The 21,055-nt window shown below is 33.5% G+C and overlaps 1 protein-coding gene across 1 annotated transcript in view; it reads right to left on the bottom strand.

Annotated features, from left to right (window-relative positions):
- Positions 1-21,055, bottom strand: part of LOC114349539 (ATP-binding cassette subfamily C member 4) — a 104,077-nt gene that overhangs the window by 31,508 nt on the left and 51,514 nt on the right. The window contains exons 7-8 of the mRNA XM_028299946.2: positions 16,730-17,383; positions 9,336-9,696 (exon numbers count right to left, since the gene is read on the bottom strand). Of these exons, the coding sequence (XP_028155747.2) occupies positions 9,336-9,696; positions 16,730-17,383 (1,015 nt within the window). The remainder of the gene's footprint in view (positions 1-9,335; positions 9,697-16,729; positions 17,384-21,055) is intronic.

Below are 21,055 nucleotides of genomic sequence, written 5' to 3'. Positions count from 1 at the left end.
TCGTGCGCGGTGATGACGTACTACCAAGCCTTTCTCCTCCTTTAATTACTATCACGTGACCACGGTACATGATTGACATAGTTGGTTCGAAAACTAAATTAATAGATTTATCGAATAATAGATACGTTTCGATAGAATTATTTTTTATATTATTCTGGTATTGAAAAAGATTTTTAGTAAGACCAATTAGTTAATAGTAGAAGAAATTTAAGAACAAAAAGAAAATACGTAATACTAATTTAAAGTAAGTAGAATAGTTTAACTGTAATTTAAAAATAATCGATTTTTAAAATCGATGATCATAACCTGTTATATCAGCTTCTCATATTTCTCACAACAAAAAGTGAAAGTGAAACGTGAAGAGCTTTATTTCCCATTTCCTTCGTTTTATTTTAGGCGGGTTTATATATAATAATGTCTTTCGTATTAACGTTTACCTCACTGCTCGAGGGTTGAAGTACCGATGATGCAATTAGAAAAAAACAAGAAAGTGTCGAAGTGTCCTCCTAGAAATAAAAAGTGACCTGTGTTGTGTTTTGTGTTGGCAAATTTTTTAATGTGTCTAGGTCACTAGGTCGGTACCATTTTTAGTTCATTATATTGTATAATAATTATACAAGACAAATGTTTTAAAGTCTCTAAATTCTACTAAATAAATACATTGTTAATACTTTATATTATGCTTGTTTTATTTATATCACATGAGGATAATATTTACGTGATTCATAAGTTAATTAAGGTCGAATTATTTACGTGAACCGAGGACGTATCTTTCACGTGAATACTAATATATACATTCCCTAAAAAATACGTTAATCAACACGTATTTGCAACATTTTGAAACATTTTATTGCTATTTAAGGTAAATAACACGTCTATTGAAGACGAGTTATTCACGTAATTTAAAAACGTATTTTCAATGTGACATGTTTACCAGCCGTTATATTCAGTCGTTTACCAGCACTGGAAGCGTACGGTTGTATGTTTTGTTTTGTTCTTGTGTTTACACATTTTGTTATTTGTTTTGATTTGATGTGTTGTGAATACTAGCTGTAAGTGTTTTATTTTTTTATTAATATCATCACATCACCAAGTTTAAACGACCTAGTTAAATATTTGTATAATATTTAACCTTGACACCATGACGTCCAAAAATTGTGAAATTTGCTTAGCTGAATTTTCTGAAAACGAAAAATATCAGATACGTTGCCATGGAGATTGTAAACGGTATTTTTGCATCAAATGTTCTGGTCTCAATAAAACAACGGCAAAAACTCTACTGGACCCAAAAAATTCTCATTTAAGATTTTTCTGTACTTTATGTGATTCGCCTAGTCTCAGATATCTAAATGAAAAAATTAACAATCTTTCAAAAAATCAAATACCACAAGAGAATTTTGACGCCTTAATTCAAGTTACAAAAAAACTTACTGATAATTTGCCAATTTTCATCGAGACATATGATTTATTAACCAAAAATGACGGCAAATTAGACTATATTACGAAAAAAATTGACGAGATACATAAATTAAATAACCTGCTAAATCCTGAATATCTTTTAAAATCGATAAGGCAGATGGAACAAGATATCTTCAATATATCGTCAGTTTTTTTCGGCTGTTCCAATGACACGATTAAGGTGCAAGTCCAAGATTCAAATTCATCTGAGATAAAATTGGGACTAGATAGGCTCTCTTCAAACGTAAGTGAAATATTTTAACTATTTAGAATGGGAAATAAGCCACAATATTATTAAAAAATGATTTTTATTAACGTTTCGACGCCCAAATCGGGTGCCGTTGTCAAAATACAAAATACTATTAATATAAACAAAAATGTTGTTGCTTAGTAAAAAAATTCTTCTAATAATTTATTTAATTTGACTCATTTATATCGGCAATTCAGATACATATGATACATTTTAAAGTAGAAGACTTTAAAATGATATTGCCAATATTTATGAGTTGCGTTCCTGGGACGACTTTACTGAAAGATAGTTCATTCGATTACATGAAATCAACCCCAACTCAAGAATATCCGTCACAAAAAAAAAAAAAAAAATCATAGCATGTGATCTTTCTTTAAAAAGACAACCACATGCAACGGTGACATTAAAATTCTCGCGTTAGAGATCTCATAGTAAATCACGAGGGAAAACCAGGAAAAACCTCGTGATACTATCCAATATCGTTAGAATAAGTGAACATCAATCTTATATTAAAAATAGAGAATTTGATAGATCTCAAATATGTCAACACGCATGGGATAATGAACATAGAGTTCAGTGGAGAGATTCAAGTATAGTCCTGAAAGAAACAGATAGTAAAAAGAGAAAAATCAAAGAAGCGGCTCTAATTATGCTAAACGAAACCAATTGTGTCGCAAATTCCTCGGTGGAATGCAGTAGGATGTGGATACCCATACTGAAAGAGGAAGTCAATAGAAAGAAAATACCACAATTAGTAAGTCAATAGTCGAGTTAGTACATATTTTATATTTTAGTATTACTTATATACCCATGTATTATTGATATTATTTATAATTTAAACAAAATTATAGTAAAGTCAGAATTTGGTATTAATTTTGAGAGTAAATTAAATGTAAGACCAAATACTTACGATGTCGGGATAGTATCACGAGGTTTTTCCTGGTTTTCCCTCGTGATTTACTATGAGATCTCTAACGCGAGAATTTTAATGTCACCGTTGCATGTGGTTGTCTTTTTAAAGAAAGATCACATGCTATGATTTTTTTTTTTTTTTTTTTTTTTTGTGACGGATATTCTTGAGTTGGGGTTGATTTCATGTAATCGAATGAACTATCTTTCAGTAAAGTCGTCCCAGGAACGCAACTCATAAATATTGGCAATATCATTTTAAAGTCTTCTACTTTAAAATGTATCATATGTATCTGAATTGCCGATATAAATGAGTCAAATTAAATAAATTATTAGAAGAATTTTTTTACTAAGCAACAACATTTTTGTTTATATTAATAGTATTTTGTATTTTGACAACGGCACCCGATTTGGGCGTCGAAACGTTAATAAAAAATCATTTTTTAATAATATTGTGGCTTATTTCCCATTCTAAATAGTTAAAATTGTAAAAATGCCACAAGAAAATAGCTTCAGAACAACAGTAAGTGAAATATCTAATCAAATGAGTAATCTTTTAAATAAACTACCTGCTATACCAACGAAGAAAGATGTATCGAAGAGAGACATTGTGTATGCCACTTCAAGTACTCAAACCGAAGACACTCAACATTTCGAAGCTAGTCCAGTCACAAAATCAAAAAGTGTAGAAGATAAATGCCACTTTGTCGTTATTAGCAACTTAACCCCAATTTACACTCCTATTCAAATAGTTCACTACATTAAAGAGAAGCTAGGTATCAAGGAATATATAAGATGTTATGCCCTTCTTAAAGATGCCAACACAACAACAGGGTCCTCATTCAAAATAGGTATTAAGTCTAAAACATCTATTGACTTATTATTTAATAAGGAAATTTGGCCACCTGGTGTAAACATTAAATGGTCTACAGAATCCTCATCCTCCGAACCAACAACTTCATCTGAGGCAAATATGAAACCGAAGCACATCAGAAGCCCAGTTAGCTTGGAAAATCCAATTACCATTCCAAGTAAAAACAAAAATGAAGTTCAAAACACAAATATACTTACTGACAAGCAGGCCATCGAAATTTGCAAATCTAAAGATCCGTTCCGTTCCCAAATTAATTTCATTAAGAAAGATATTTTGGAACCATCGATAAATTTGGATCCTTTAACACCACCAAGAGTTAGATTAACCAATAACTCAAACAGTCGATATCTTCTAGCAAGATTAAGGGAACCGGATATATTAAAAGCAATTAAGCTACCTCTTGCTTTCCTACACGACCAGCCTGCCTCAGTATTTTGTGATGGATATACCAACACCAGTGTGAAACTATTTTTGGCTTCCGAAGGACTACCTACCAAGACTGAGGAACTAAGAAAAATTCTTCTAGAATTTAACGATGCCTATGGAATTGGTCCAGCTGAGGTGGAAGCTGATCTTGTTGCTTATAGGTCCTTTCTAAGTTCAGAAAGAATCATACATCTACAAAAATCAAGGGAATGTCACCGAAATTATTATTCTACTAGCTCTCCAAGACGAAATTTTTAAATAACACGACGTGTTCTGAGGAACTAGAAACCTCGAATAATTTTAGTGATGACAACTTTAGTATGGTTCTGATTAATATTCGTTCTATAAGAAATAAAACTGACGAATTATTTTTGTTTCTGGAAGAATTAGGATTTCCCCCGATAGTTGCGGTTACAGAGCACTGGCTTGAAGTCAACGAGCCTTTTTTTGTAGAAAAATATACCACAATTGCTAGGTATGATCGTCCAAGTTCAGCTCATGGAGGCACCCTAATTCTTTCTAGAAATAATGATTTTTCTCTGATTACAAAATATGACTTTCTGTTAAATGAAGCCTTCTTTGAGTTTTCCCTAGTTTATAATAAAAATCTTAATCTTTACATTATTTGTATCTATAGATCACCTGACTCCCCTGTGGAACTATTTTTTCAGAACCTGCTAAATTTGTTAGATGACTTGCCTCATAGAAGCAGAAAAATTCTATGCGGGGACTTCAACATTAATTATGATGCTGCTTGTGCTACCCAAATGTCCTTGGTCAACATATTTGAATCATATGGTCTCTCAATGCACGTTAATTCTCCTACAAGGATTACAAAAACTTCATCTACCATAATTGACTATATTGTCTCAGATTTCTCACCCCTTGATGTCTGCTCTACAATTATTAATGCGGGATTATCAGATCATGAAGCAGTATTTACGAAGTTTAACATCTTCAGCAAACCCTCCTCGAAAACCCGACGTTTAGGTAGGATTTTTTCCGCTGGGAATTTTCATAAATTTCAAAATTTATGCTTAACTTCTGAGTGGCATTTTCTTTCTGCGGACGTGGACTATAATTTCAACGATTTTATAGAAAAGCTTGTCTCTATCTTCAATAAGGCATTTCCTTTAATTTCAATTAAGCCAAAACATCACAAACCCTGGGCTACAAAAGGTATTCGCATATCAGCCAAAAATATGCGCTCACTATTGTATATCAAGAAATTTGCTACCAACGTCTCTGTCACTCAATATATCACCAAGTACAGGGTAACCTATCTAAAACTCATCAAATCAGCTAAAAAAGCCTACTATCAAAATCGTATGGAAAGCTCTAAAAGTGTTGCAAAAGAAACTTGGTCCATAATAAACGATCTTCGAAATAGAACTCACGCAGTTCAAACATTTGCCCTTCCAGACCCGGAAAATCTAAACAAATATTTCGTTAATGTGAGTAAAAATATAACTTCTACTATTTTGCCACAAAAAGATCCCATTTCCTATCTCCCCAATTCAGGAGTGTTCTCGAATTCATTCTTTTTAAGACCAATCGATATAACTGAACTGATCCAAACTATCAATAGTATCAAAAGCAAATCATCCTGTAGTACTGATGGACTATCCATAAAAATCTTCTCAAATCTCACAGAAAATGTGTTGGAAAACCTCGTCTCACTAATTAATGATTCCTTTGAAAGAGGCAAATTCCCAGAGTGCCTAAAGATAGCCATTATTATTCCCCTTCATAAGGGTGGTGAAAAATCTAATGCTTGCAACTATAGACCTATTGCCTTACTACCGGTACTTTCAAAAATTATTGAGAGACTCATAAAAACCCGTCTCATGTCCTTTCTCATTGATAACAACATCTTATCCCAAAATCAGTTCGGCTTTTTAACTAATAAATGTACCACTGATGCCTTGTTTTCTGTGTTTCATGAGGTTTACCAAGCACTAAACAATAATCTTTATACTGCCACTGTTTTCTGTGACTATGCCAAAGCTTTTGATTGTGTAAATCACGACATTTTGATTAAAAAACTAAATTTCTATGGGATTCGAGGTATTTCTTTGAATTGGTTCCAATCTTACTTGAATAATACGAAACAAATAGTTAGAGCAAATGATACTGACTCTAGTCTCAAAAACATTGTATGTGGAGTACCACAAGGTTCAGTATTGGGTCCTCTACTGTTCCTTATCTTTATAAATGACATCGCTAACTTAAAAATCGATGGAAAAATTTTTCTTTTTGCTGATGATACAAGTATCACTTGGAGCAACTCAACTATTGCATCTCTTCATGCAACTATAACTTCTGATTTGCTTACGATAAAAACCTGGTCTGACTCTAATTTACTCTCTTTTAACGTGGATAAGACAGTAGCATTATCCTATAAAAGTGCTCTTCAACCCCTGCTTGTTAATAACAGCCAGATCTCTACCGTTGATTCTGTAAAATTTCTTGGTATTTTTTTAGACAGCAACCTCAAATGGTCCCTTCATATCGATGTGTTAAGTAAGAAACTCGCCTCAGCCTGCTATGCTATAAGATCTGTTTCGAAAGAACTCAATTTAGCATCTTCTAAACTAACATATTTTTCTTTGTTCGAGTCTCATCTTCGATATGGTCTTCCTTTTTGGGGTTGTAGTACTGCTGCCCAGTTAGATGTTATTTTCAAATTACAAAAAAGAGCAATAAGGTATCTGTTTGGCCTCAGAAGAACAACACATTGCAGAAGTTACTTCAAAGATCACGGCATTTTAACCCTTACATCTTTATATATTTTAGAAACTGTTTGCTTAATTCGTAAACACATGCATGTCTTTCCAGCAAGGCCTCGTCATGACTACTCCACCAGAAATTCAAATTTTGATGTCTATTTACCGATCCCGTCCTCTGAGTTACTAAAGAAATCTATATTATATTCCGCAAAAAAACTATACAACCATCTTCCTTTACAACTCAAATCTGCAACATCTTTCCCCAAGTTCCGTAAAATGACAAAAGCTCATCTATCTAAAAGACCATATTATTCAATAGAAGAGTTTCTGAATGACTAACTAAGAAATTACAGTAATGTACAAGTAACCAAACTTATCTATATTTGGGTGTCACATGCAGCAGCTTAAACTTATTAGTTCCTATGTCTATAAATAGTTTACTTTGTTGTATATTCACTTTGCAATTTCTATAAATTGTTGCAAATATATCGATTTTGTTTTCTTTTCTTTACTTTATTAACTTATATTTTGTATTTATGTATATTTTTTTTTTATATTGACGATTTATCAAATTTCAGAAAATTGTATTTGTTATTGTTATTGTTAGATATTATTTATTTATTTTTTCTGACTTTAATTAAGCTTTGTCCATAAAATTTGTATTTTCAGTGACAATAAAGCATACTTCTATTCTATTCTACATTCCAACCAAATTTTCACGTGAAATTCACGTAAGCAATTTACGTATATTGGTGACAAATGTACCCAAAATTCACGTAATTAACACGTCGGTCTGTTTGCTGGGATAGACCTATTGCCTTACTACCGGCACTCTCCAAAATTATTGAGAGACTCATTAAAACTCGACTTATGTCCTTTATCGTTGATAACAACATTTTATCTCAAAATCAGTTCGGCTTTTTAACTAATAAATGTACCACTGATGCCATGTTTTCTGTACTACATGAGGTTTATCAAGCACAAAACAATAATCTTTATACTGCCACTGTTTTCTGTGACTATGCCAAAGCTTTTGATTGTGTAAATCACGACATCTTGATTAAAAAACTAACTAAATTTGTATGGAATTAGAAGTATTTCTTTGAATTGGTTCCAATCCTACTTGAATAATAGGAAACAACTAGTTAGAACAAATGATACTGACTCTAGTCTCAAAAACATTGTATGTGGAGTACCGCAAGGTTCAGTGTTGGGTTCTCTTCTGTTCCTTATCTTTATAAATGACATCACTAATTTAAAAATCGATGGGAAAATTTTTCTTTTTGCTGATGATACCAGTATCACTTGGAGCAACTCAACTATTGCATCTCTTCATGAAATTATAACTTTGGATCTATTGACGATAAATACCTGGTCTGACTCTAATTTACTCTCTTTTAACGTAAGTAAAACAGTAGCATTATCCTATAAAGGAGCTCTTCAACCTTTGCATCTTAATAACATCCAGATCACTACCGTTGATTCTGTAAAATTTCTTGGTATTTTTTTAGACAGCAACCTCAAATGGTCCCTTCATATCGATTCGTTAAGTAAGAAACTCGCATCAGCTTGCTATGCAATAAGATCTGTCTCAAGGGAACTCAATTTAGCATCTTCTAAAATAACATATTTTTCTTTGTTCGAGTCTCATCTTCGATATGGTCTTCCTTTTTGGGGTTCTAGTACAGCTGCTCAATTTGATACACCAGAAATTCAATCTTTGATATTTATTTACCGATCCCATCCACTGAGTTAGTAAAGAAATCTATATTATATTCCGCAAAAAAACTCTACAACCATCTCCCTTTAAAACTTAAATCTGCAACATCTTTCCCAAAGTTCCGTAAAATGACCAAAGCCTATCTATCTAAAAGACCGTATTATTCAATAGAAGAATTTCTTAATGAATAACTAAGAAAATTGGGTTTCATACGCAGTAGCTTAAACTGTCAATTCCTAATGTTGTATTTTATTTGTTGTAAGTATGTTCAATTTGCAATTTATATAAATTTTGCAATTAATTGTTTTTGTCTTTGGTTTTCTATCATATTTACTGTATATTGACGATTTATCTAATTTTAGTAAATTGTAGTTGTTATTTGTTATTTGTTGTTGACATTATTTTTCTTTTGACTGTATGTAAGCTTTGTCCATAAAATTGTAAAAACTTTCAGTGACAATAAAGCATATTTCTATTCTATTCTATTGATTTCAGCCAGTGAAACGAAAAAACGACAATAGACTCCCCTAGCGAATTGAAAATAATATTTCAACCAACTTCTTTGCCTTTTATGACATTACCACCACTATTTTGTGAATTGAAATGACAGCGTGAACTGTAGGAAGTTGGGTATGTTTCGTATTAAAACAGATATTCACAGAGTAAGAATATACGGGGTACGTTCAGTATGATGATTTAAATTTTAGATGAAAAGAGATATATTAAATAGGAGATAATAAAAGAGAGTAATAAAAGAGGATAATAAAAGAGGATAATAAAAGAGGGCGCCAACGAGTTTTTAACGAAGAAAACAGGTAAAACAAATAGAAGAAAATTATTACTAATAAAATATTAAAGAAAATAAAGTAAAACAATTATTTAGAAATAAATTATCAAAGATGTGACGTTTGTAACGTTACAAAATAAAATATAAATTGCCTTTAATTCATTTTAATTCACATTGCTTACCCTGCAAAACTGATCCAGGTTATATGCAATACTTTCATCAATATTCATCATATCTTGGGAAAACCTAGTCAAGATATTTCCGATCAAGTGGGTATCGAAAAATCGCATAACCGAATTGTTAATCTGATACACCAAGGCCTTGTGGATATTGATCGAAGCCGTTTTGCAGAAACTTAAAAGTAGCCATGTCGTAAGTAATTCCAATGATGAAGAGGCTAGTAAACATAAATAATAGAACCTAAAAGTGGTATGTTCCTCGGCTTGAGCAGTCTCCAGTGTTATATTCATGTAGCTGAATTGTTCTGTTGAGATGTTTGCAATACTATTCTGTATAGTCATGACTGCTTGTTTTTTGTCGACCCTGAAATAACACATTTCTTATTTATAATATAAGAATTAAAATACATAAGATAAACTCCGCCTGTAGTTGGAATGGCGACTAGATGGATCTAGTAGCTCAGAAACAATCCTCACCATTGACGGTTAAAGCACCAAGCCCGGATAAAGAAGGAGGATTCTTAGATAAGGTTAGCTCCTGCCTAATGTAATTTAATGACAATAACAGACAATCAAGTTGAGGACGCAATACCAGAACTGATAAATCGGATCATATGACAAAAAAATTCAAAAAATTCATACATACGGCAGTCAATGAGGGTATTTGGCTCCGAATTCCATCCTACTACATCGATTTACTTGATATTTTCACAGTAAGTAGGGAATAGCTCATAAAACAAAGTCTGCCCTATGCCGATGTGCGCTTTTATCTTGGGGGGTGGTTCCCACCCCTCCTCGTTGGTGAAAAATGTTTTGGTTAAAATATCCACAGGAGAGGCTAGAAAATCTAATTTTAAGCAAAAACTGTTCTATAATTATTTTTTGACAACTCAATACTTTTTGAGTTATTCGGGGTCGAAAATTGGCCATTTTCATTGAAAAATGACACCTTTTCGGGCGGATTTTTGTGAATACCTTAAAAACTATGCATCTAACAAAAAAACTATATGAAATATTTCATATTTCTGTAGGTTATAAAAAAACCTGTGAGTGCATTTTTAAATTTTCTTAAAAATCTTCCTTTTTCTCCATCTAACTCGAAAATGATAAGAGATACGAAAAAAAGATACCACACAAAACTGTAGGGTTTTTTCAGATAAAAATTTATTTTTTCTTTTCATTACTGTAACTCTTATCATTTTCAAGTTATATGGAGAAAAAGGAAGATTTTAAAGAAAATTTAAAAATGCTCTCTATAATTTGATCTTTTTTTTTCAAAAACCATTCATTAAAGCCGTCCAACTTTCTCAACATATAAATAACACTATAGTAAAAGGTATTGTAGAAGGAAAACGATGTATTTACATTTTGGTGGATGGGGGTTAAAATTACTTCTCATTATTTTCTTAAAACACATTAGTTATCAATTTTGTTTTCAGCATATCTTGCTTAGTTTTAATGTAATGGGCCTTTAATATAGCTCATTTTAAAGATCTTTTCAAGCACTACAAAAGGTATTGGTAGCATTATACACCTAAAATCGACCGTTTCTCTGTTATTTCAAGTTGAATACACCAATTTGAGAATGTACCAAAAAACAAACTATTTTCACCCACCATATCTCTTTTTGTATTATCACTAGAATAGTTATGGAGGCAATTATAGTTTTTTTAGTTAGATGCATAGTTTTTAAGGTATTCGCAAAACCTTTCGAAAAGGTATTGTTTCGATGAAAATGGTCTATTTTCAACCACGAATAACTCAATAAGTATTGAGTTTTCAAAAAAAAATATATAGATCAGTTTTTGCTTAGAATTAGGTTCTATAGCGAATTCCGTGATAATTTTAACCAAAAAATTTTCAACCCCTCAGAAGGGGTGGGAACCACCCCCAAGATAAAAGCACACATCGGCATAGGGTAGACTTTGAATTAGGAGATAAGTAGAGGCTAGGCCCAAAATTTCATTAAAATTTATGCAGTAGGATAGAATTCGGAGGTAATATCCTATTCTTGCTCCCATTGACTGGAGCAACAGGGGACCTATTCCAGATAGGGATGTATGGAGACACAGGAAATACCACAATCACCAGATTAAAATCTGGTATACAAACGGGTGCAAAACTAGAGGGCGTGGGAGCAGGAATATTCTCCAAAAACCCAAGAGTTAGCAAAAGCTTTATTTTGGGGAGAGTTGCACCATTTTCCAAGCAAAGATTTGTGCGATCCAAATTGGCATGTCACGGACTTAACTCCAGACTGTATCGGAGAACTCAATTAACTGGAAGATTGGAACACGGTGGAGGTTGTTTGGGTACCAGAGCATTAGGGTGTCGAAGGCAGTAAAAAAGCAGGTTTATTTGATAAAAGAGGATTGAAGGGAACAAATTAACTATCTGTAAAGGTAACGGTTCGATTTTAGTTTATCAACTTTAGTTGATCAACTAAAATCGAATGAGAAAAGCTGTGAAACATAATATGCTTCAATTTTTATCGGTCAACTTTTGTTAATTTAACAAAAGATTGATAGAGTCAAACTTTATCGTTTAAGTTATAAACCATCGACATTTTTCAGATCAGTTAAATCGCGTTTCAAGCGTATGAACATTTGTTGGTCAACTTGAATCATCCTTATCTCGTCAGTCTGCTTAAATTTTTATCCTTCAAATCAACAAAATGGGCATAAGTGGTCAGAAAGTGTTACAGATTATATCATAGCCATGGCTGTCTTTTGGATCATTTTGATGTTTTTGATGTTCTTTATTCCATTTTAACACAACTTTCCCGAGTTGCTGAATCAGTAAACTACTAATAATATTTATAGGCAAAGGTTTCAACCTAGTAGAAACAATAATATTGAAAAATATTAAAAATATTACTAAAAGATTTTTAATTGAAAACTTATTGGTCCATTTCCCTGGTAACACCTCCATGGCTTCTATAAATTGCAAGCCAGATGGATGCTGAAGCGAAGAAGACAAGAGGGAATTCAAAAACTTACAATTCACGACACCGTCTGTTCAGCTGGTAAATTCCAACTGAAAATGTACCTAGTTACTCAAAGGAGTAATCCATTTTTTTTAATAATATTTATATTTTCACGTATAACTACACTGGGTGCCATTTTATTGAAACTATTTTCATCAATTTTGTTTAAAATGTGTGAACAACAAACTTGACCGATTTTAGTTGATCCACTAAAGTTGATCAACTAAAATCGAACCGTGAGAATGCGGCTTAACCCTTGGAGCACCAAAGGCTGTAGGTTGAAAGGCAGTAGCTGACTGCATTCGAGGAAGTCATAAGGGATATCGGGAGAAAATTTCAAAACACATAGGTAAATGTTCATTGGTGGACTATATACAAAAATAACAGAAAGACTGCTCAATATGGGCTGGAATAAACTGAGAACAGTAACAGAAATGTTGACTGGACACGCATCAGTAAGATAATTTTTGAATAAAGAAGGGATTTAATAAAGGAACCAGAAGATGTGAAACATATATATTAAGCTACAAAAATCAAAAGACCTGTACACATTTGTACAGGGTACCAATATTCTGGAATGGGTGCAGAAAACAACAATAAGGAGCACACAAATAAGCTTCAACTTTAGTGATACCGAAATTCTTGGATCTGGCGAGCCCAGGCAACTATAAAAATAGAAATAGAAATAGAAAACAGCTGCAAATCATATCGAAAGGTATACAAAAAAACAACAAACAACTAAGGAGAATGATTGTTATAAGTGAAGAACAGCAAATAAATCATGTAATGAGAATGGGAGAACACGTAATGAGAATGGGAAAAGATATAATTACAAAAGTTGTAAGAGATGGGAAATCACACGGAAGAGGACTCTCAGGAAGACCACCAAAGAAATGGCAAACCAACTGGTCTTTAGAGAATCAAAAATAAGACTAAATATTACCCAGTAAACACATATCATGTATCTAACGTGTGAAAAAGAAGAAGAAAAAAAATACCTATAATGTGACTAAGCAGTATATGTAATTTTAACAGTAATACTGTGTAAAAATAACAATACAATTGGGTATCATAACAAAAACCAATGCGAAAAAATATTAAGACTGTCGAATAATAAATCTTATGAGTCATATCCAGAAACTTTTTTAAAAATTATACATAAAAAATAAAACTATGATGTGGCAACCCCCAGAGAAGAAAAAACGAGGACGACCACCACAGAGCTGGAATCTGGGAGTTAGGAAAGCGATTAGCGCTGGAAATCTAAATGAAGACCTAACTCAGGACAGAATAGAGTGGCGTTTGGGAGTCGGACAACGTCGTAAGACGTTATAAAACCGAATATATATATATATATATATATATATATATATATATATATCACTATAACCCATTTTAATTTTGCAATGCTGATTCCAAGATCTTTTCTCTACAACTCTCCAGTATTTCGTGCTCTATCATACGGTGATTCAATAAAATGCACTTTTTAATTTTATAAAAAAATGACCCGATTCCTGTCATTTCATCCATCCTCCTTCAACTCTACAAGATGATACCTTCTTTTTCTTATGGTGCCTATCCGTTACGGATGTTGAACATGGCTATTTTTACTTTATTGACTGCCACCCTAAAAAGTAGGATAATGGTCATCAAGTCAAACCATTTTCGTAGGTTATGAAGCCAGAATACTCTTCTTTCTCCTGGACCTGTTTTTTGAATCATATGTTAATGCTTTTCATGTGTTTTTCACAATTGTTGTTAAAAACATTAACATATGGTTCAAAAAACAGGACCAGGAGAAAGAAGAGTATTCTGTCTTCATAACCTACGAAAATGGTTTGACTTGATGACCATTATCCTACTTTTTAGGGTGGCAGGCAATAAAGTAAAAATAGCCATGTTCAACATCCGTAACGGATAGGCACCATAAGAAAAAGAAGGTATCATCTTGTAGAGTTGAAGGAGGATGGATGAAATGACAGGAATCGGGTCATTTTTTTATAAAATTAAAAAGTGCATTTTATTGAATCACCGTATGATAGAGCACGAAATACTGGAGAGTTTAAAGGAAAGATCTTGGAATCGGCATTGCAAAATTAAAATGGGAGTTATAGTGAGCCAAAATGAGTAAGCATGGAGTAAGGGAGTTCGGTCAATTAGTTCAAAGTCGGAATGGTGGTCATCCAATATGGTAAAAAGTTCGAGCATCTGATTATCTAAGTCTTAGATGGAGTACAAGAGGATAGTCAAAAAAGACAATATTATTCAAACATGTCCGTAAAAGTGATTAATATTTTTATTGATCTATAAATCTGAAGGATAGTAATTACTGAGTCTAAGTCGTTCTTTTTGATTTGCTGCTCTTATGGAAATATTTAGTACTCTGTTGATTCGTTTTACTAATGATCCAAAGAGCTTAAGTAATGTAAAATTTATTACCTCTCGAAAAGAACATAAAACCAAGTCTAAATAATAATAAATGCAAATATAGTGTTGATATGACTATTATGATGTATATGGTGAACGTTAGAGGGAAATTATCAAATAACATGAACAAACGGTAAAGTTTGAAAACGGTAAAAAATCTGAGATCAAACAGAAAAGAAACTAAGCAGAATATATTTAATAGAAGAAAGATCTTGGATCGAACATTACTCACAACTTTTGACAGAAACAAGACCGCAATTCACGAACATCAGTACAACAACATATAAAGTAGAATACGACGAAGACGATGAAATAACAGTACAGGAAGTCAATAATGCAATACGAACCCTAAAAAATCGAAAGTCATGCGGACCACAAGGAATACCGAACGAATTACTAAAACACAGCCCACAAGTATTACGAGAATTACTGGCGTATGTGTTCACTTTATTCTATAAAGGCCATGACTTACCACCGGAGTGTACAAAAGCAAATATTAACAACATATACAAAAAAGGATATAGAAAAAATTGTTCAAATTATAGGGGGCTTAGTGCATAAACTCACTCTCACGACTTTATGGAAAAATAATAAAAAATAAAATTGAAAAGGAGATGACAGATGTAGAAGAACAAAATGGCTTTCGTGCAGGCAGATCCTGTATGGACAGCATATTTTCTCAACAGCAGGTTATTGAGAAAAGATTAGCCCACAACTTTTCCACCCATGTAGTCTTTATAGATCTGACAAAGGCATACGATAATGTACCACTTTCAATGCTCTGGGTAGCAATGAAAAAACAAGGGATAAGCAAGAAAATATACAAGCAGTACAACAGCTTTACAAAAATATGACGGTAAACATTAAAACTGGAAACAAATTAACGAGAGAAATTCCAATTAGTAAGGGTCTAAAGCAAGGCTGCTGCATAGCACCTACACTCTTTATAATTAATTTAAATGAGGCACTCTCACCATGGAGAAGAAAGTGCTGCAATATGGGCATCCCAATCGATGACGATAGATTGTACACAATACAATTCGCTGACGACCAAGCTATTCTAGTTGAAGACGAGAGTGATATAGACTATATGCTCAGAAAACTGGAAGAGGAGTACACTAAGTGGGGCCTTACAATTAATATACAAAAAACCGAATACTTAGTTGTAGGAGAAACACCAGAAAGCCTACAAATTGAAATGGGAACTATAAACCCAATCGAAACTTATAAATACTTAGGAGTCCAAACAACTTCAAAAGCAGGAAGTAACGACGAAATACATTATAGGATTGGCCAAGCAAGATCAGCCACCAGACAGATACACGGGTTATTATGGAATAATAAAATAACAAAAGAAAATAAAAGAAGAATATATAAAACAATAATAGAAAGTATTGGGTTGTACGGCGCCGAACTCTGGGAAATAAACCAAAGAAATAAATCAAAAATTAAGGCCATGGAAATGAACTATTGAAGACGATGTTGTCGGTTCACTAGACTTGATAGGGTGAGAAACGAAGATATTAGGAGAGAAATGGAAATCGATCTACATATAATAGACACAATCGAAGCCAAAAGTCTAAATTGGTATGGACACCTTCAGAGAATGCCTGAAAGTAGATGGCAAAAAAAATAGAAAAATGGACTCCACCCACAAGAAGGAAACCAGGTAGACCAAGACGATCCTGAAGGGAAGATGTTGAAGATGCAATGACCGCCAGAGATCTAAAAACTGAAGATTGCTTCGACAGAAAACGCTGGAAATTAGGATGCGAGAAGCGGCGACAGCTGTAGAAGACTCCCTTATTATATACAAGAACAAGGTAGGGCTGAAATGATAAAGTCAGAGAAGCTGTTAATTAAAAAGGATGGCTGGTGAAAGACAAAGAAAGAAGAGGAAATAAATGTGGTATATAATTTTAAATGCTATAATCAACCATTTTTAATAGTTAATAATATAAAATAATTTAGTTTTTTTACTTACCATTTTGTTAAAAGTCTATCCGCTGAAGTAGTAGTAAATTGAGTGAACCCTCTCATAACTATGTTCAAAAGAATCAAGAATACTCCTCCTCCATAAATCATGAACTTTTTATACACGTACCAATCAACAGAACCTTCCTTCTTCTGTTCTTTATAAATTTTAGTTCTTGCTGTGCTTTGTTCTGCTTCTATAAGTCCCGTTTTTTCACTCGATTCTTCTATAGTTGGCTGGTTGGAATCATGAATGACTTCTTTTTCTATACTATCATCCTGATCTGCTATCATATAACTTTGTTGAATAATTCTGGCAGTAGGTTTACCCATGTCTTTAATTCTGCCGTTTTCCATTATGATCACGTTATCAGCTTCTTTTATCTGAGAAGCTGTTTGGCACACTAAAACACATATTTTTCCTTTTAAAAATTTCTGGATGCATTCGTGAAAAATGTGATCTTGAACTGAAGCATCCAGTGCGGTCAAACTGTCATCTAAAAGGTATATATCGCTGTTTCTGTATACTGCTCTTGCCAGGTTTATTCTGGCTTGTTGACCCTTGCTCAGGTTTTGACCATTGTCAGTTAATATAGTCTCGTCTCCGTTTTCAAAGAGGTTAAAATCAAATAGAAGAGCACAGGCCTTGACTACTTCTTGATACCTAAAAAATAGTTATTTAGTTATAGGTCCTACCATAAGAAGTTGCAAAAGGAAAGACAGAGGGAATACGAGCAACAGAGTTGTTCGAAAACAAAACAGTGCATTATCAGGAACTATGACAATATTTTTCAAAAACCCAGCAACAGGTCAATTTTTTATTAAAGGGGGGCACATTTTTCCAGCATTTTTGATTATTTGACTTTTACCCCTAATCCAGTTACACCTTTATCATAGAATCATAAAGGCTTGCTCGAAATGTTTTTCAACAATCCAAAGTATTTGTGGAAAGTGAATTTGTGGAGGCATTCGTCGACAATTCTTTGACGTGTAGATACGAGTGGCGTTTTATAGATTTGTCTTTTTAAGTGTCTCAACAAAAATATCAGGAGAGACAAATCTGGTGACCGGGGAGGCCATTCAATGCTGTTCAAGTTCCAATCCAATACCTAAGCCAAGATTTTGGTCTAGATATTAACTAACAAGTAAAGCATAATGCACAGGAGAACTAGTAACAGGTGAGTCACAGAAAAATTTGATTGAAACAAAAGACAAAGAAGAATAACCAATGCATTTGATAAAATGAGAAAACTTGGATGGATTAGTGAATATTACATTGAATCACGGCTTTTGCTCCAAATTTTGCTTGGATTGTCATGAAATTTGGCACACACATAGCTAACAAGTCAAATAAAAAAAAGTGATATTGTGCCCTGGGGGTGAATTTCAAAATAAGTCCGGAAATAGATAAACTTACTAATTCTAAGCAACTTTTGTTCTATAGCATTTTTTCACCAATTTAAGACTTCTGACTTAATTCTGAATAAATATGTTCATTTTTCAACAAAAAAAAACACGTTTTAGGTGGTTTTTTGCAAATAGCTCAAAAAGTAAGTATTTTATCGAAACAAAAAACATTTTTAGCAAAAACGCTGCTTCTAAATAAGTGAAAAATGGTGTATATATGCACTGTTCGGTATAGGCCAGAGAAACAAAAGAGGTGACCGTTTAATCGAGTTTGCTATCACAAACAATTAATCTATCATGAATACTCGATTTAAACACCATGTACGTCGACTTTATACTTGGAAAAATCCTGGAGATAGGTCTAGAAATCAAATAGATTACATCATTACCAATATTCCCTGGAGATCGTCAATTCAAACAGTTAGATCATATCCAGGGGCGATATGCGGATCCAATCATACTCTACTCGTAGCTAAAGTAAAGCTTAAACTTAAAGCGCCCAACAAACGGAAAGAGACAAATAGGATAGAACTAAGAAAGAATGACGACCTTCTCCAGGAAGTACAAAAAATAATGCCCTCTATTCGTAACGGAACATCACAAGAAATATGGGAGACTTTTAAACATTGTGTAACAACACCAATTGATCATCCAAAGATAAATAATCCTGTGAAACGGAAACACTGGATAACAGATGAAACCTTTCAAATAATTGAGAATAGAAGAAATCTTTGTCAAAGTGGCGTGCATAGTGAAAGGGAAAAAGCTAGTTTAAGAAACCTCAATAGAGAAATATAACGAAGATGCAAGACAGACAAAAACTAGTACTACCAGGGTGTATGCAAAGAAATTGGGAGACATGATCAGAATAATCAGTCCAGAGATCTATTTAGAAAAATACGCTACTTAACAAGAGACTTTAAAGCCAGAATTTGGGCCATTGAAGACAACACTGAAACTCTGAGAACAAACAGAGAAGATATAGCAGAGACATGGAGATCGTATTGCAGGGACCTATTTAAAGATGATCAACGCCAAGAACCTGTTAACCAAATCTCTGACGAGGTGGAAGAAGAACCTGATATACTTGAAAATGAAGTAAGACTCGCGATCAGTAAGCTCAAATATAATAAAGCACCAGGTCCAGATATGATAACAGCAGAAATGCTCAAAGCCACAGAAGAAACTGGCGTAAAATTACTTCATCTACTCTGTAACCAAATATGGCATTCAAAACAATGGCCTGAAGACTGGACAAAATCTACAATAACCACAATTCATAAAAAAGGCAGCTTCCATAAATGCGACAATGATAGAACTATTTCTCGTGTATCACTTGCCAGTAAAATAATGCTACATATAATCAACGAGGGACTAAAAACTTTCCTTCAAAGAGAAATTCTACAAGAGCAAACTGGATTTACCAAAGGTAGAGGTACTAGAGAACACCTGTTAAATATAAGACAGATAATCGAAAAATCTAGGGAATTCAATATTCCACTATACATATGCTTTATAGATTATCGTAAGGCGTTCGACAGGGTCAAGTGGAGACACTTCTGGCAAATACTAAAAGAAGTGGGCGTACCCCAACACCTTATTTCGCTTATGACTGAACTATAAGAACACACTACTGGATCAGTTTAAGTGCTTGACACACTTTCAAACGAATTTCATCCAGAACGGGGTGTCAGACAGGGATGTATACTATCTCCACAATTATTCAATCTATATGGAGAGCATATTATGAGAAGAGCACTTGAAGGATGGGAAAAAGGCATCTCAATAAATGGTCATAAAATAAACAACCTACGTTTCGCAGATGACACAGTCCTTCTTGCAAATAATCAAGCAGAGCTGATTGATCTTATACGACTGGTTGAAAACGAAAGTCAAATATTTGGTCTGCAATTAAACATATCAAAAAAAAAGATCATGATAGTGGATAGACTACAGAACAATCATCCACATATAACCACAATTGATCGGTTTGAGGTTGTGAGCTCATACTTATATCTGGGATCATTAATCACAAACACAGGGTCACTACAGGAAGAAATAAAACGTAGATGTGATCTAGAAAAGTCGCCATAGCAAAAATGACCACAATACGGAAGGACTGTCAAATTTCAAGAGCGTTAAAGATGAGGTTGATCAACTGCTTAATATTCCCAATACTGACTTACGGATGTGAATCTTGGACCCTGAGAAATTCGGAAAGAAGAAAGATAGACGCCACTGAAATGTTCTGTTGGAGACGAATGCTACGAATTCCTTGGACCGACCATAGAACAAATAATTCGATTTTACGAGAGCTAAAAGTTTCCAGTAAAGTCCTTCTCCAACAATTAAAATACTTTGGACATGTTATGAGAGCCAACACAGAAAACATGGAAAGATTCATTATACAAGGAAAGGTGGAAGGCCGAAGATCACGAAGAAGATCCCCAACAAGATGAATCGATCAGATTACAGGAATATGCAAAAGACCTATGCATGAGTTAAAAGAAATGACCAGAGACAGAGATCTTTGGAGACGGACAATACACGACATCACGTCGACCACTACACTCCCTCCGGAGGGTCAGGATTGAAGAGAGAGATATGAACTATATAGACCCAGTAGAAGCAAAAGTTGTAGCTAATGAAAAATAGGTTCATATCCAAAAAACGGTACACTTTTTGGGGAAAACTCATTTCAACTTTTGTAAAGTGTATAAAATAAACTTTATTTTTGTTTTTGTAAAATAAAGTTGGTCCCTTTTTTTGTCAAGAAAACTGGGCAAGAGCATCCCCTAATTAGCATCTTAAATCAAATTAATCGTTACCGCTTCACAAGTTACTCTACTTATGTATTATTTATAATATGGTTTGTAAGTTTCATCGGTTGAAGAAAAAGGCTTATTTTTTAAATAATTTGGTTTTAAAA

Source organism: Diabrotica virgifera, chromosome 1, assembly GCF_917563875.1.
Source record: "Diabrotica virgifera virgifera chromosome 1, PGI_DIABVI_V3a".
Lineage (NCBI taxonomy): Eukaryota > Metazoa > Arthropoda > Insecta > Coleoptera > Chrysomelidae > Diabrotica > Diabrotica virgifera.
The sequence above is the reverse complement of the archived record's forward strand: the minus strand, read 5'-3'. Positions and strand labels throughout refer to the sequence as shown.